The following is a 16,231-nucleotide window of genomic DNA, read 5'->3' as shown; positions in this document are numbered from 1 at the left end:
TTTACAAGGGGCCCAATGGGCCTGTAGTGCTGCATGAGCTAATAACACTTACATCAACTATTTTTCTAGGAATTACAAGTCTAATGAATAAGTCCTGTTTACCCAGCTACAGAGTACATTTGTCTTTCTGTATCATCAGGAAGTGTCTACTGGTTTTTCCTGAAAGCCCCAAGTTCTGCAAACATTTTCTATTAAAGAAAATTGAACTTTTTCTGGGCTCGTTTGTACTGGCTGGTATCCATGCAATGGATATGTAACCAATCAAATTTGCCCCTGGAACACAGCAATATATGAAGTATAATTTTGATCAGCCAAGGGGAAAATGAGTTATAATGTAGCAACCTGATAACAATTTTCTATTTGTAGGAACATTATCAGTACCCACATGTAATGACTAATATCCTTTTGTTCTGCATTTGTACGAAAAGGTGTTGCTCACTTGATATATGTGTCTTTTGTACATTTTTGGAAATTATGTAAAACATTCTTAGTTTCAGATAAAAATTTCACATATTTATAGTTTTGAGTGTAAAACAGATGATTACAGAAAGGACAACGTAGGAACATAATAATGTAAGTACGCATACACATAATATGCATCCTCACAACAAATCTTGATACGACCGAGATAGTCAATTCATCCTGTTATTATAGCGTCATTAATGAGATACATATTACCTTTTATTTTTTTTTTGATCTTGTGTTAAAATCACTCATTGTATCTTCCTTTGTTATACTTGTAAGACAAACATTGTCGATCTTTCTTCAAAAACTTTGATCCAATGTACATCATTTTTGTGTGATCATGCAGTGTCTTCAAAGCTGTATGCCTTTCACTTGAATGGCATTTTAGTAATATTTTCTCTCAAAGATTTGGTGTTGGTGTTACCCTTCCTGGCACGGTATCTGAATCGATTATAAATATACCCTTCCTGGCACGGTATCTGAACTGATTATAAATATACCCTTCCTGGCACAGTATCTGAACTGATAATAGATATACCCTTCCTTGCTCGGTATCTGAACTAATTATAGATATACCCTTCCTTGCATGGTATCTGAACTAACTATAGATATACCCTTCCTTGCATGGTATCTGAACTAATTATAGATACACCAACTGGATAATAGAAGGAAAACATGCCTTACACAACATTCCTCATGCTCTTTATACATCAGTTGCTAGCCTTGTCAGATTTTTGGACAATCATTGGTTAATACTTACCCGTCAATGTTCTAAGTAGTATATCCATGTCCCCTGTAAGTAACTCAGAAAGTTCTCATCTTAAGTTACAAAATCAATTCGAATACTAAAATAGCTTGCTGTAAGATATCAGTGAATGGGAGATCCATCTGGTACCAAACTTTTCAAACTGTTGGGAAGTCAGTGCTGCCTTTTGAAATATCAATTATGTAAGGTATCTTGACATTTGCCCTTTCTTTTCATCACCAAGAATTTTTCCTCAGTTGCCTCCTAGGTTTCAAAATTCAGGACTTTAGCCGCACTGATTTCTCCAAGGATGAAACAACTGTAAGAAATGATTTGGCTTATTGTTTGGCTCCAGTTGTATTGAAAAGTGTTTTCCCTTGGGTTTAAATTTGTACAATTTTGGAGAGGTTAAAGAATATAAGAAACTATGTTTCACTTTTTCTAAAAACAAAAATTACACTTTTCTTAAAGTTGTTTTCAAAGCAAAGCTAGTACTTGCATATAAGCTTTCCAGTATACCCCATTACCTTGCAGGCCTTCAAAGTTGCTGCTGCTGCTGCCTCTAAGTCTCTGTCCTTATCAACAAATATGTGCAAATGCCCTCAATATTTACATGTATATCCCAGCTTATTTTAACCACTGTTGTTGGGTCGGATGGAAGTGTGTGTCTTACTGTGGGAGGTATCTGTGATACAAATACTCTAGACGGGATATTTTTATGATGGGGGATACAATAATACGATATGGCACCAGAGTACCTGTGGAAAACCAACATGGCCAACAGGTGACCCCCATATTGTTTCACGTCCATTCTGGGAATCAAAATCTTGGACAGCTAGGTGAAAGGCAAGTGCCGATGTACCTATGCTCATCCCTGTGACTTACCTGTACTGCTATAATGCAACAGATTAACTAGTATACCTGGGGGCACCGACTATCTAATGAATTATAAGAAAAATTTTGATGAGTTGAGTTTAAATCTATATACTTCAATCTACAATATAGAGACAAGACAATCTATACAAAAAGTGTATATTTTGTTTCTGAACTGCTGTTGTAATCAAATACAGAATCATGTAGAACCTCCTACTACAAGCCTGCTAAGGCACTTTATAACCCAATTTTGTCTATTTCCACCTAAATAACAATGCAGCACTTAAACTTTGATATATTTGGTCATGTAGAGCAAGGCGTGTGTACTCTGCCAGTATGTGATAGATCTCCATTTCAAGCTTGTGTCGTTTTGTCAGCATGACGTAATCAATTAATCACACTTTACAATCATTAGCACAGAAACCATTCCGTCACTCAGCACTGCCTGAACATTACAAGTTTCCTCCATTGTTGGCACAGCTGTCCCTAACAGTCTTGATAAAGCATCCAGTTTCTAAATATATCTTTCTCACCTGAAATTACAGACACGCAAAACACATAGGTACTATCTAGTGGTATTTGCTTTGTCTCTATTTCATGATGTAGGTTGTCACTCGAAACCAGCAGCCAAGCTGGTAATGATGTTAATGAATTTTTAACAGTTCAGACAAAGTTACCTGATTTTTCAGCCGTTTAACACAGTACCTACTTATAGACAAAGAACGGATTGACAATAAAAAATCCTAACCAGTTCCACAGAAGTAATTGTAACAATTACCTAAACACTTGTCAACCGCATTTTTTTTTTTCAAATAGATATCTTCATTTGTCTCAACCAAAAGTGAGAACAAGAGAAATGTGTTTATTTTTGTTCCAGACAAATTTTAATTCCAATCTGTGAGGTAATTGAAAAAACGTTTAAAATATTGAAAACATCCTTAACTGACTGTGGACTATCTTAGGGTTATGAGAACTATGGTTTGTCTGTAATTTTACTTCATTGCAATGAGTTTGGGGAGAAGTGTATCAAATGAGGAGTGTCAAATGAGCATATTGGTTTTCAACTAAAACAAATTCTAAGAAAAATATTGCAGGACATATGATAATTTGTATCCACCATGTAGTGCCTAACGCATGCATCTCACAAGTTACCATAGGTAATAATCTGAACCAGGGGAGACAATTCCCTTTAGTTCCATGTATAGGTGATCCTCATCTTTACCCTAGGTATTAGAATTATTCAAAATTCAGCTTTATTCTAGAGTATTTGTGATTAAGATAATTGTTAAGATTTTCTGTCGCAATGTCAGACATTTTTTAATTTATCTGTTTCTCAGCTATACAGCTGGATGGTCTGTACATTAAGCTCACGAAACATATTCACACAAAGAAATATTTTTAAAAATTAATTGTGTAATAGTATAAATTTTTTTAATTTATTGATTTCAATTAAATCTGACAGGGTCACCATTGTGCAGAGTTTAAGGCATAGAACTTATTAACTTAATGGAATAATTATATTGTCTTCATTATGTTGTACAGTTCAAAAAATGTTGTTTCACCAAAGTCTTGAAGTGGAGAGGAGGCAATTTTCAAGGAATGTGTGTCCAGTGATGGCGAGAAGCTATTTTTCATTACTAGGGAATTGTCACTATAGAGATATCACTATACCAGGGAATTGTCACTATATCACTATACCAGGGAATTGTCACTATATAGATATCACTATACCAGGGAATTGTCACTATATCACTATACCAGGAAATTGTCACTATATCACTATACCAGGGAATTGTCACTATAGAGATATCACTATACCAGGGAATTGTCACTATATCACTATACCAGGGAATTGTCAATATATCACTATACCAGGGAATTGTCAATATATCACTATACCAGGGAATTGTCACTATATCACTATACCAGGGAATTGTCACTATATCACTAACATGGAATTGTCACTATATCACTATACCAGGGAATTGTCACTATATCACTATACCAGGGAATTGTCACTATATCACTATACCAGGGAATTGTCACTATATCACTATACCAGGGAATTGTCACTATATCACTATACCAGGGAATTGTCACTATATAGATATCACTATACCAGGGAATTGTCGCTATATCACTATACCAGGGAATTGTCACTATATCACTACACCAGGGAATTGTCACTATATCACTACACCAGGGAATTGTCACTATAGAGATATCACTATACCAGGGAATTGTCACTATATCACTATACCAGGGAATTGTCACTATAGAGATATCACTATACCAGGGAATTGTCACTATATAGATATCACTATACCAGGGAATTGTCACTATATCAATATACCAGGGAATTGTCACTATAGAGATATCACTATATCAGGGAATTGTCACTATATAGATATCACTATACCAGGGAATTGTCAATATATCACTATACCAGGGAATTGTCACTATAGAGATATCACTATACCAGGGAATTGTCACTATATAGATATCACTATACCAGGGAATTGTCACTATAGAGATATCACTATACCAGGGAATTGTCACTATAGAGATATCACTATACCTGGAATTGTCACTATATCACTATACAAGGGAATTGTCACTATAGAGATATCACTATACCAGGGAGTTGTCACTATATCACTATACCAGGGAATTGTCACTATATCACTATACCAGGGAATTGTCACTATATCACTATACCAGGGAATTGTTACTATATCACTATACCAGAGAATTGTCGCTATATATGAATATATCACTACACCAGATAATTGAGACTACTCAATGCATGACATTGTCATAAAATCATACAATATTCGTTCTTCTATGTGCGACAAACATGGGATTTTTAAGATTTCAAAAAAATTCATGAAAATTTCATTACAAGAATTTACCAAATTATACACACTAGAGCTTGGTATGGAAACAGCTCAAATAATGTTTCATTTAGGACAGTGCAGGAACAAATGACTTGAATATTTCATCATGAAGGGGATCAGATGTTATCAGGTACAAAGTCATAGTATTTTCATACAAGGTACTTGTTGTGTAGGCTGTAAGATGGTGCTGCTTTTGCCAATAATGAACTGTACCAGTCAACCTTCAAGCTGCTGATTTCCCAGGGGATTTAAAATTGATTTCCATTCATTCAATCAAGAAACTGTTAAATTCCAAATAAGCTAGCTTGGAAATTTTATCAAAGTTGATAATGGTAATTATTTATCATATGTACCTCGATGAAGGTGTTGACAACACTACATTACAATGACACCGTGGAAAAGAATCCAGTCACTCCAGAACCATCATATCATCCTCATTGTTTCCTCAAAATTTTACATTTCATTTATTTAAAAATCATTTCATGAATAAATAAATTGTAGCAACCTTGACACTCCAGGGCTTACAATCAATTTTGCTCTCTGCACCCCTGGAACACGCCATGGCAGATCTAAAGGTTCCATGTGTGACACCCTGTGGACAAGACAAATAGACTAGTTTGATTCTTCAATGTACATAAGACAAATCTCAACGTCACCTAACGGTATATTGTAATGGCTTTGAAGTTGGGTGTTGCTCCTTTGTAATCTTCGAAAGGAGTGTATCAGCCAGTGATTGGCCAGTTTTTGTCTCTCCTCGAACCAATCAAATTTACTTCCCTTGTGCCTTCAATTTTGCCATATGACATGTTCCAGGGGTGAAGAGAGTGAAAGTGATAGTGACCCTTGGAGTATCAAAGATTTAAGCGTAGAGGTTCATGAAGAAAAGGGCCAAAATAGAAAACAATTTTGTGCGATAGTTCATTCTTTGGAATGAAGTTGTGGTAAACAACCTTGTTTCTCTTGCATTCATTACCACATATACCCACACACTTTAAACTTAACAAATGTATTGATGAAGTAGAATTAAGTGAAGAAGACAATAAACACTGATAAAGAGAGCATACTGTTACTTTAATATCATATATATTACAAGAAATCCAGTAATGAGTATTTAAATATGACTGTATATTGGGGTCCTGTGATACAGCGCTTGGTGTGAAATATTTCATGTAGATAGCCATATTTAAAACTCCATTTTTAGTACATGATATATGTGTTCATCAGGTTTATACTGAACAATGAGCAGCAAAGCATGGCAATATCCCTCACACCCAGCTGTTGGTGTGAAACCCCAATATGATAAATATATACCTGTATAACAATTTGTGACACCTCTCAATTATGTACCACTACTTTCACCTGATGATCTAATAAAAAGAAAATGCTAGTGAAAAATGTAACGTCTTCTTTTGTCAATTACCAATTAAATTTTCTCAACTTCAACATTATATATATATATATATATATATATATACATCTTATATATCAACCAGTCAGAGTTTATATCTTAGATCCTGTGTTTGACTGTTGATATTTAAATAGAACTTAGTATCGTCCATAAACTTTTGCAACAGCAAGATGATGGTGGGCTAAAAAGGAACAACTACGGCATTAACCTAATATATACAGAAAGTTTTATGGAATTGAGTGGAATATATTGGTTTCAAATTTGTAGCCTGGAAAGGAAACTTAACACTAATTTTGTGCTTTTTGACTATGTTTCCAAGGTAACAGGAAAAAAATATAAAAAAAAAGAAATGTCATTGATAGCAAAAAGCACAAATAGGGCACTAAACTAATATATACACCAAGTTTTGTTGAGTTGAGTGGAACCGTTTTGAAGGAAAGGAAACGCTAATTTTATGTTTTTTGAATGTGTAATATAGATATAAACAAGGGCCATCAGAGATGGGTTGTGCTCCCCAATTTGGGTTAAATTAAGTATGAAAAATAAGAAAGGGGATTGAAAGAATAATGATTCCTGTGCACTGCCCTCATTTTCGTCGTTAAGGTCTATCTGCCTAAGAAGTTTCATGTTAATATCTCTCATAGCTTTGGTGCAATGCTCCAGACAAACTTTTAAGTATGAAAAAAAAACAAAGGGAAATAACTCCTAAATTGTGCAAAGGGAGAGTGATCCATTGCACTTCACCTTGTTAAGGTCTATCTACCTATGAGGTTTCATGTTAATATCTCTTACAATTTTTGTGTAATTCTCCAGACATAATTTTAAGTATGACAAAAAAAAAAAAAAACAAAAAAAAACAAAGGGCAATAACTCTTAAATTATGCAAAAAAAGAGTGATGGTTCAGTTGAACTTTCCTTATTGAGATCTCTCTGCTACCTTTATGTTGATACCTGTTATAGTTATGCTCCTGTCATGCTCCAGATAAAATTAAGACAGACAGACGGACAAAGCAGCAAGTATATCTCTCCATTTGGAGACCATACAAGTGAAATGATGTTCTAGCCCAGTTTAGCCCTTGGACAGACACAGGGAGGCACCCACACATTCACACAGAGCCCAAATTAATATCTCTAGCAAATGCATTTCGCAGGGAATAAAGAATTATTACGAGAGAGAGAGAGAGAGAGAGAGAGAGAGAGAGAGTGAGAGAGAAAGAAAATATATTCATATTGTATGTAAAAATGTTCCACCTTTGAAGTCGTGTAAGAAGTCACTTTATCCATGCTATTTCAAAGTTCACCATTTCTAACTGAATTATGCCCATTCGGCAGTTTCCTTGTCACTGATGCAGGTCCCATGGATTTCATTTGTAAGGGTTATATAATGCTTTTATAAGTTCTATGAACTGAAATCACTTGTTGCTGATTCACAATTCTACATGGACGCCACTATCTTGTTTCCATGTGCCAGGAAGCAGACAACGTTTTAACATGATTTGGCATTTAAATGTTATTTTCGCAAAATTGTGATTTTTTATGAAAAAGGAAATTTATATGAAGGTTAAAAGATCGAGTTTTTTTTAAAAAAATATATAAAGTGATAGAACAAACAAAAAAACAACATACCAATTAGAGAAATTATCTTTTGAGCATGACCTTTCTGAAGCTTTGTTATACTGACTCTTTCAAATGTTAAAACATCACAGACAACAAATTCCAATACAGTGATGGGAAAGCAGCTGACACATGAACTGGATATTAAACAAGAACTGTCACCAGGATGCTCCCCCTCCTCCCCAATCAGTTTATTTACAAAATAGTAACATTGTATTTGTCATCCCCATAATCCACTTTGTACCAATTTTCAACTTAATCAAATAAGATTTTAATTTTGACCGATATCAGAAGCCTCCAATGTGTTTCCAAGGGACCGGTGTAAAACACCTAATATGTCAAATTATAGGTTATGATCAGCTGTAGCATTTGATCAAGTTTAAATAAAATCAATGAGAAGGCTAAGAGTTATACTCCATGGCACATTATCTGAAAACATTTGGATAGTGGTCTGGTTACCATGGCATCACAAATTTCTGCTACAAAACACACCTGTACACACATTTACACATCTACACAGTGAAACTGGTCCACAAAAGTATGAGGGTAGTTTGGAAAATATCTGTTTAATCATTGGTCCTATGTGGTTACTATAGTAACCAAATGACATTGGATGTTTTTGAAAATGTTACTCTAGTAATTACCTTCTTTCAAAACCCTTACATCGCAATTTTCAACAGTCTGACAATATCTCAATTTCAACCAATTAGAAGCCTCCATCACATTACCATAGTAACGGTTCTAGAACTAGTCATTGATAGGATACACCACTTGACCAAGTTTTCAATGAAAGATTGATGAGATATGACCATTACATAATAGTGACCTGATTATCAAGGTAACCAAAATTTCTGCTAAGAAAACCCTGCATGCATATCTACAAATGTTCACATGGTCCCTAACATTCCTATATAGTTTCACTGAAATTCATGCACAGGTTTAGAAGCTGTCCTGACAATATTTTACAATAAAAACCTTTGTGTAGTGACCTAGTTACCATTTAGGCAAGTAAACGTTGCACAATGTCCCAATGTGGTCAGATCATCTATTTCATTTCGGTAATAATTACCATAAATCTAGTACCTACACCTGTCTCTGTATCCTAAAAACAAGACCACCCGCCCTACAATCCATCAGTCATGAGATGTTTTAAGTCCTTTCATTTCCTTTTTGTAGTACTTCCATTTATTATCTGAGAATTATTTGTTACTCATTTTGAAGTTTTCACCCATCTCCAAATTTAAATTGTCATTATATGACTTGGTTATTTCGGCCAATTTTTCGGCCGTGTTTTTCTCCATGACCATGTGTTTCGATATTACCTGAACTTTGATATCATTTGCTGCTTTGTCAGCCGTTTTTGTGCGACCATTTTTCATGCAGTGTTACCGTGTTATGTTAGTCTTTGAGGTTTCATTCATGGTTTGTTTGTTAGTTTTTGTCTAAAACTTTCTTGTCTGTTTTTCTTGCTTACAATTTACTATTGTGTCAAGTATGGCTAGTACCGGTTTACGTTGGGGTTCAGCACAAGGGTGTTCCCATTTCTTTGGAGAACGAGAACCCCCATGATGCCTGTTCCCTATGCTGGCCTTGCAGTAAGACTTCACCTTGTGAACTTTGTTTGCACACAGAGTCTACCATCAAGGCCCCCTGCCTGCCTGCAAACTTACAGCTGGAAGAGGGATTCCTCCTTTTCTTCCGGGAGGAGAAGTAAGCCTTGTAAATCCTCCGCCTGCAGTTCTGAACTGGTGGGTAATTTAGGTATTCCTGCCAGGGGTGCTCCCGTTCCATCAAGCTCTGCCCTTGAGCAGAGGGTGGTCACCCCTGTCCAGGTGCATCCTGGGTGACTCGGAGTTCACTAATCCTTGCGTCAGTACAGGTTGTATTTTTCATGCCCTCACAAGTTCCTGGTTCTGGGCCTTTCTGGTCCAGTCCAGAATTTCCTGTGCAGGAGTACCCAGGGAGTTTCCCCAAAGGATTTGGGCATTCATCCCTGGGCTGCCCAAGACAGCCTGTGGATGGTTCTGGGTGCCAACAGTATCCCAGCAGTTAGGACCAGATGTGGTCCCCCTAGGGAGGCTTCACATCAGACCTCTCCAGATGTCCCTCCTGTCCAACTGGCTTCTGTCATCCAGGAAGTGGAGGGCCTGGATTCCTCTTACCTCGTCGGTCAGGGAGTTCGCTCCCTGGTGGATCATTCAGGTTAACATTCTCCGCGGGGTACCTCTCACCAAGCCTGACTCCTCTATGATCTTGTTCATGGACACATCCATGACAGGATGGGGAGCCAATGCCACTTGGGGGAGTGGTCTGGGGAACAGCTCTCAGCAAACATCAATGAGCTTGAGATGAGGGCTGTTCTTTTGCAATGCTCTGGAGTCCTTTCGGAGGATCCTGCAGTCCAAAGTGATTTGTGTTGCTACCGACAACTCTGCAGTTGTCACCTATCTGGAGAGACAAGGGGGCACCAGGTCTCACATCCTGTGTGCTCTCGCCATCAGCATTCTTCTTCTCTGCCAGGAGATGCAGTTGACCGTTTTGCCCCATCCCATCAGGATCCCAGCAAGATCCCAGCTTTGACTAGATCGGAGGAGTAAGATAGGTTGCTTTGTCCTTGTCAGGCTCTTTGGTTTTATCTCGATAAAACAGGGGGGGGGGGGGGGGGGGGCTCTAGATCCTGTCTGTTTTTGCCCATCAAACAAGGACAATGAGATATCTCCTCCCAGTCGGTTTCCAGGTGGGGTTTACCAAGTTATTAAGTATGCTAACGGGCATTCTGATGACCAGCTTTGGGTGAGAGTGAAAGTGCAGGCTCATGAGGTCAGGGCCCTTGCTGTGTCCTTGGCCCTTCTCAATGGGTCCTCCTTTCAGGGGGTCATATCTGCAGCTTTCTGGCAGGGCAGGGACACCTTCACAGATTTTTTTATCTGTGATCCCTAGCTTCCCACTCTGAAGATCTGTATTCATTGGGTCCTTATTAGCCCCAGGGTATGTCTTTCAGTACGGCGGCACGTGGGTACACCTACTCCTACATGGGGAGGTCCCTTCCAACTCTTTGGTACTCTGTTCTCCCTCCCTACTACTTTGGCTGTGCTGGATGGGCTGTCTGGCATCTAGTCACCACTATGGTAAGACGAATTCGCATACTAAAGTTAGGGTAAGTTAGGGTAATTATAACTGAAATGAAATTGAGGTTTTTTCATGTAAAACCAATTTTCATGAGGTAATACTTACCATAACTTTATGGAGTCCCATCCCATCCTCCCTTTTTCCTTATCTGCCTGGCTGCACCTCTCTGGTGCTCCATAAAGGTTGTAAGAGGAAGAGAGATCACTCTATGTTTCAGCCGTGATGGCTCATGGATCGTAGGATTTTTCAAACTTTGTTTTTGGGATACAAAGATCGGTGTATGTACCGTTTTTGCATATCAATGTTATGGTAAGTATTACCTACTGAAAATTGGTTTTACATGAAAAAACCTCAATTTAGTCATGATGTATTCAAATCAGTTGTTGTTAATTGCTATGGTTATAAAATTAGTATCATTATATATATACTTATTTAATTATAAGTATTTTAATGTCCCATAATTCTTGCAAATATTCATGGGTTTTGACCAATATCTAACCCCCCTACCTTATTGATAAAAAGCAATAAAGAAAATTTGATTCAAAATCAGACAGTAAAAAATCAGGTTATTTAATGAAACACTAAAATCAATATGGCCCCTAATCTCCAGGGCATAGCAATGACTACTGGCAGCAATGTCAAACATTTAATCATGTTAAAATATGGCGCTGCAACTGATGCTGAATTTGTCCTTACAAGAATCTCTCCATGTTTCCTCAGAGAGAGTGGCCACAAACTGGATATTTCAAAATCTAAAATGACCAGTGGAAATCATTAAGAATATCATATACTTAATACTTACCACATCTAGGACCTAAGGTAACATACAGTCAACCTCAGGTCTTTCTTCTTTTTGAATTGTTTTAATTGCTCTAAGCTAACATTGCATTGTGAAAGTAACACTGCGTTCTCTAATAAAATGATGCCTCTTCTGTGTGAAGATTTTATGTCTGATAGGTTACACTTGACAACACGAATCTGATCATTCGTCAAATGTCTCCGAGCCAATATCATCTTCAGATGTTCATAATAAGTATCTAACTTATGGCGGGCAAAAATCTCCAGCTGGATATCATAGACAGAATCCCTAGAATCCAAGTCAGTAATTAGTGTAACACAGAGAATAGGTTGATACTTACAGCTTCTTGGGAATTAGAAACTATAGAGATATGTGCATTGCTTTCATATAAAAAAAAACATTTAAAGTGATAATAAAACTTTACACAGACTACAGTAATATATATAACAAGGGTGGCCGGGTGGCGCAGTGTTAACACACTCGCCTTTCACCTAGCCGACTGGGATTCGATTCCCGGAACGGACGTGAAAAGGTAAGGGGTCACCTGCCCGACCACGTGGGTTTTCCCGGGTACTCCGGTTTCCTCCCACAATAAGACCCCTCGCGTGCTTACATCCGGGCCAACAAGAGTGATTAGTATAAGTTGACATAACTTGTTTCGCAATTGTTGTAAAATAAATAAAGTTTATATTTATATTTATATATATATATAAAACACTCTTCTACAGTATGTAAAACTTTTTTTGCCTTGAAATAAACATTCTACTAAAAGTGTGTTTTATTAATGGACAGATCCGTGTATTGTTTGTGCCTATGATAAAGGATCCACATTGTTACTGCAACCTGTTTACAGGATGGCAGCTTCAGCTACAAATATAGTTTAAAAACAACATCATCAGGCCAGCAATTTAAAGGGAGTGTATTAGTGTGGTTAACTGTTATATACAGTCTCTGCTCAACACAGCCAGTTTTTTTTAATTTAATAGTAGTTTAGATATTGAAATTTTATGTGTGTTTGTTGCAAGGTGTATTGATCAATTGGATGAATTATTTACCAGAATTTTAACTGTATTTTATCATTTGTGATAATTTCCCTATAATTCTAGAAAACAACATATATATCATTTGAAGTCAGGAATAATGTCTTAACATAACAGGAGCAGAAAGATGTGCGACCGGATCTGAGTTTGCACCTAGGACCTTCCGAACTCTAGACCGATGCTCTACCTACTGAGATAACTGGTCACCAACTATGGACCCCGTCCAGTTCCGCTACATAACAACATTGTTTGTCAGTAATAGTAACTTCAACAATTTTGACTATATAATTAACCCATACAGCTGTTGAGAATCTAGAATATCTCTATAAATGTGCTACTTGTGTATAAGGTTATTCAAATATTGATTTTGAAATTATTTCAACATCACATAAGAAGGTTATATGGTGTGTCACAAACGGACATGTGTTTAAACACAGTTTCTGCAACCTTTATCTCATCTTGACTAACAATACTAAACAACAACGCAAGATAGATCTTTGAAGTAAGTTGTTCTTAAAAAAAAAATAACTATAATAAACGAGATTCTACATCACCAGAAAAGTACACATACAATTCCTAACACATTCTGTTTGGCTTCTACATCATTATCTATACAACACTTTATAATTATAATGGTTTATATACTGATTTTACCTACATCATTATCTATACAACACTTTATAATTATAATGGCTTATATACTGATTTTACCTACATCATTATCTATACAACACTTTATAATTATAATGGTTTATATACTGATTTTACCAATCTCGTTGATGCCACTGAAAGCATCACAATATTCTAGGAGTGGAGTGGATAAGGAGATCACTGTTTCAGAAGCAGATCAAGCAATGTGGATGGTGAATAACATCCACAGAACTATAAGGCCCTTCAGGCCTCTTGTTTTTGTTTTGATTTAAAACAATATGTAAATTATTGTTAAATAAGTTATTGTAATCTCTGTTCACAAAATATTCTTTAATGATGATATACTGTTGGATTTTGGTAGTTCATTATAAGCTGTATGGTAGTGACTTTGGTGAGAGGATTCACTAGCAATGTCTTACAATGGAAACCAAAGACAAATTAATCACATCACTTATAATGATATTGGAAATCTTTTAGCCAGTGACTTAAGCTAACATGAAACATGCTATTTCTAATCTGAGATTTTCTCTCTTTGACTTTCATCTGTATAGATAAGCATGAACACAGCTGAACATTTCTTGGACCCAGAAATCAATATGAAACAGTGTTGAAATGACGCTTTATCGTTTGTTGGCCAAGAGAGCCATTTTTTGTTATATTCATTTATGAAGAAAATATTAAGTGTGTTACAACCCAAGCGGGACTGGTGCTTCCACCACTTTATTCCTATTCAGGTCAAGCAAAACATAAAATGCAACATTCACAAGCATGTCACGCATGCACACTGGAGCCAGGTAATGGCAAATAGTTATAAATCAATTATGTTAGGAATACACAGTAGAACAGACGGACAATAACAGCTGTTCTAGATTTCTCAGAGAAAAGACTTACGAGCGTAAATTGTATAACAAGAAATACTGCAAGGAAACATTAATATTTTTCATATCTAAAATACTAAGAATATTCACTTTTGGTAGGGCATTGCATGTGCAGTCATCTGCATTAAAACAAATCCTGGAATTCCATTGACAAGACAAGCCACGTTTCTCCTCAAAGACATTATGGCACCAAAAGATTATTAAAAACAGACAGATCAAGGACAGTTACAACAATACACAGACATCAAAACTGATCAAGGACAGTTACAACAATACACAGACATCAAAACTGATCAAGAACAGTTACAACAATACACAGACATCAAAACTGATCAAGGACAGTTACAACAATACACAGACATCAAAACTGATCAAGAACAGTTACAACAATACACAGACATCAAAACTGATCAAGGATGGTTACAACAATACACAGACATCAAAACTGATCAAGGATGGTTACAACAATACACAGACATCAAACCTTATCAAGAACAGTTACAACAATACACAGACATCAAACCTTATCAAGAACAGTTACAACAATACACAGACATCAAACCTTATCAAGGACAGTTACAACAATACACAGACATCAAAACTGATCAAGAACAGTTACAACAATACACAGACATCAAAACTGATCAAGGACAGTAACAACAATACACAGACATCAAAACTGATCAAGAACAGTTACAACAATACACAGACATCAAAACTGATCAAGGACAGTTACAACAATACACAGACATCAAAACTGATCAAGGACAGTTACAACAATACACAGACATCAAAACTGATCAAGAACAGTTACAACAATACACAGACATCAAAACTGATCAAGGACAGTTACAACAATACACAGACATCAAAACTGATCAAGAACAGTTACAACAATACACAGACATCAAAACTGATCAAGGATGGTTACAACAATACACAGACATCAAAACTGATCAAGGACAGTAACAACAATACACAGACATCAAAACTGATCAAGAACAGTTACAACAATACACAGACATCAAAACTGATCAAGGACAGTAACAACAATACACAGACATTGATCAAGAACAGTTACAACAATACACAGACATCAAAACTGATCAAGGACAGTTACAACAATACACAGACATCAAAACTGATCAAGGACAGTTACAACAATACACAGACATCAAAACTGATCAAGAACAGTTACAACAATACACAGACATCAAAACTGATCAAGGATGGTTACAACAATACACAGACATCAAAACTGATCAAGGATGGTTACAACAATACACAGACATCAAACCTTATCAAGAACAGTTACAACAATACACAGACATCAAACCTTATCAATGACATTGAGAAATGGAATGAAGTTTTAGAGAAAAACCAAATTTAGAGACGGCAAAAGACAATCAGAAAACTTAAAAAGACTCCTGTGTAAATTTTGATTTAGAAGATGGGTAAATACGTTATTTTAGAGTTAGCGAATTCATTGTGAATGCCAATGTGAAGGTTTCAATGAGTAACACTTACATTTGGGAAAGTGACACTAAACTACGAGCTCTAGTACGAGTACAAAAAACAGCATAGTCAATCTCCAGAATAAGGAAAAATGAATCTGAATGAGAACTTGGACATTTGCAGAAAAAAAACATTTAAAATTTGTCCATTTGAAGCATGCTCTTTATTAACATGTTCAGGCCAAGATTAAAGAGTACTGTTTAAAATAATTGTCTTA

General features: G+C 36.3%; 1 protein-coding gene across 1 annotated transcript; it reads left to right on the top strand.

Annotated features, from left to right (window-relative positions):
• Window positions 1–14,389: 14,389 nt before the first annotated feature.
• Window positions 14,390–15,889, top strand: LOC132543047 (GATA zinc finger domain-containing protein 14-like). Its single transcript, XM_060206502.1, has 2 exons — window positions 14,390–14,415; window positions 14,710–15,889. Exons 1-2 carry the CDS (start codon window positions 14,390–14,392, stop codon window positions 15,887–15,889), a joined length of 1,206 nt encoding a protein of 401 aa, XP_060062485.1.
• Window positions 15,890–16,231: the final 342 nt, after the last annotated feature.

This window comes from Ylistrum balloti, unplaced genomic scaffold (assembly GCF_031769215.1).
Source record: "Ylistrum balloti isolate Yb309-2 unplaced genomic scaffold, AGI_CSIRO_Ybal_v1 Utg369738, whole genome shotgun sequence".
Taxonomy (NCBI): Eukaryota; Metazoa; Mollusca; class Bivalvia; order Pectinida; family Pectinidae; genus Ylistrum; species Ylistrum balloti.
This window is presented reverse-complemented; position numbering and strand designations above follow the sequence as displayed.

Excerpts from the sequence above, each read along its gene's own strand:
- LOC132543047 (XM_060206502.1), top strand. The coding sequence starts at position 14,390 with ATGTCACGCATGCACACTGGAGCCAG. Across the intron at positions 14,416-14,709 it reads CGCATGCACACTGGAGCCAG|ACAGATCAAGGACAGTTACA; the intron begins GTAATGGCAAAT and ends TATTAAAAACAG.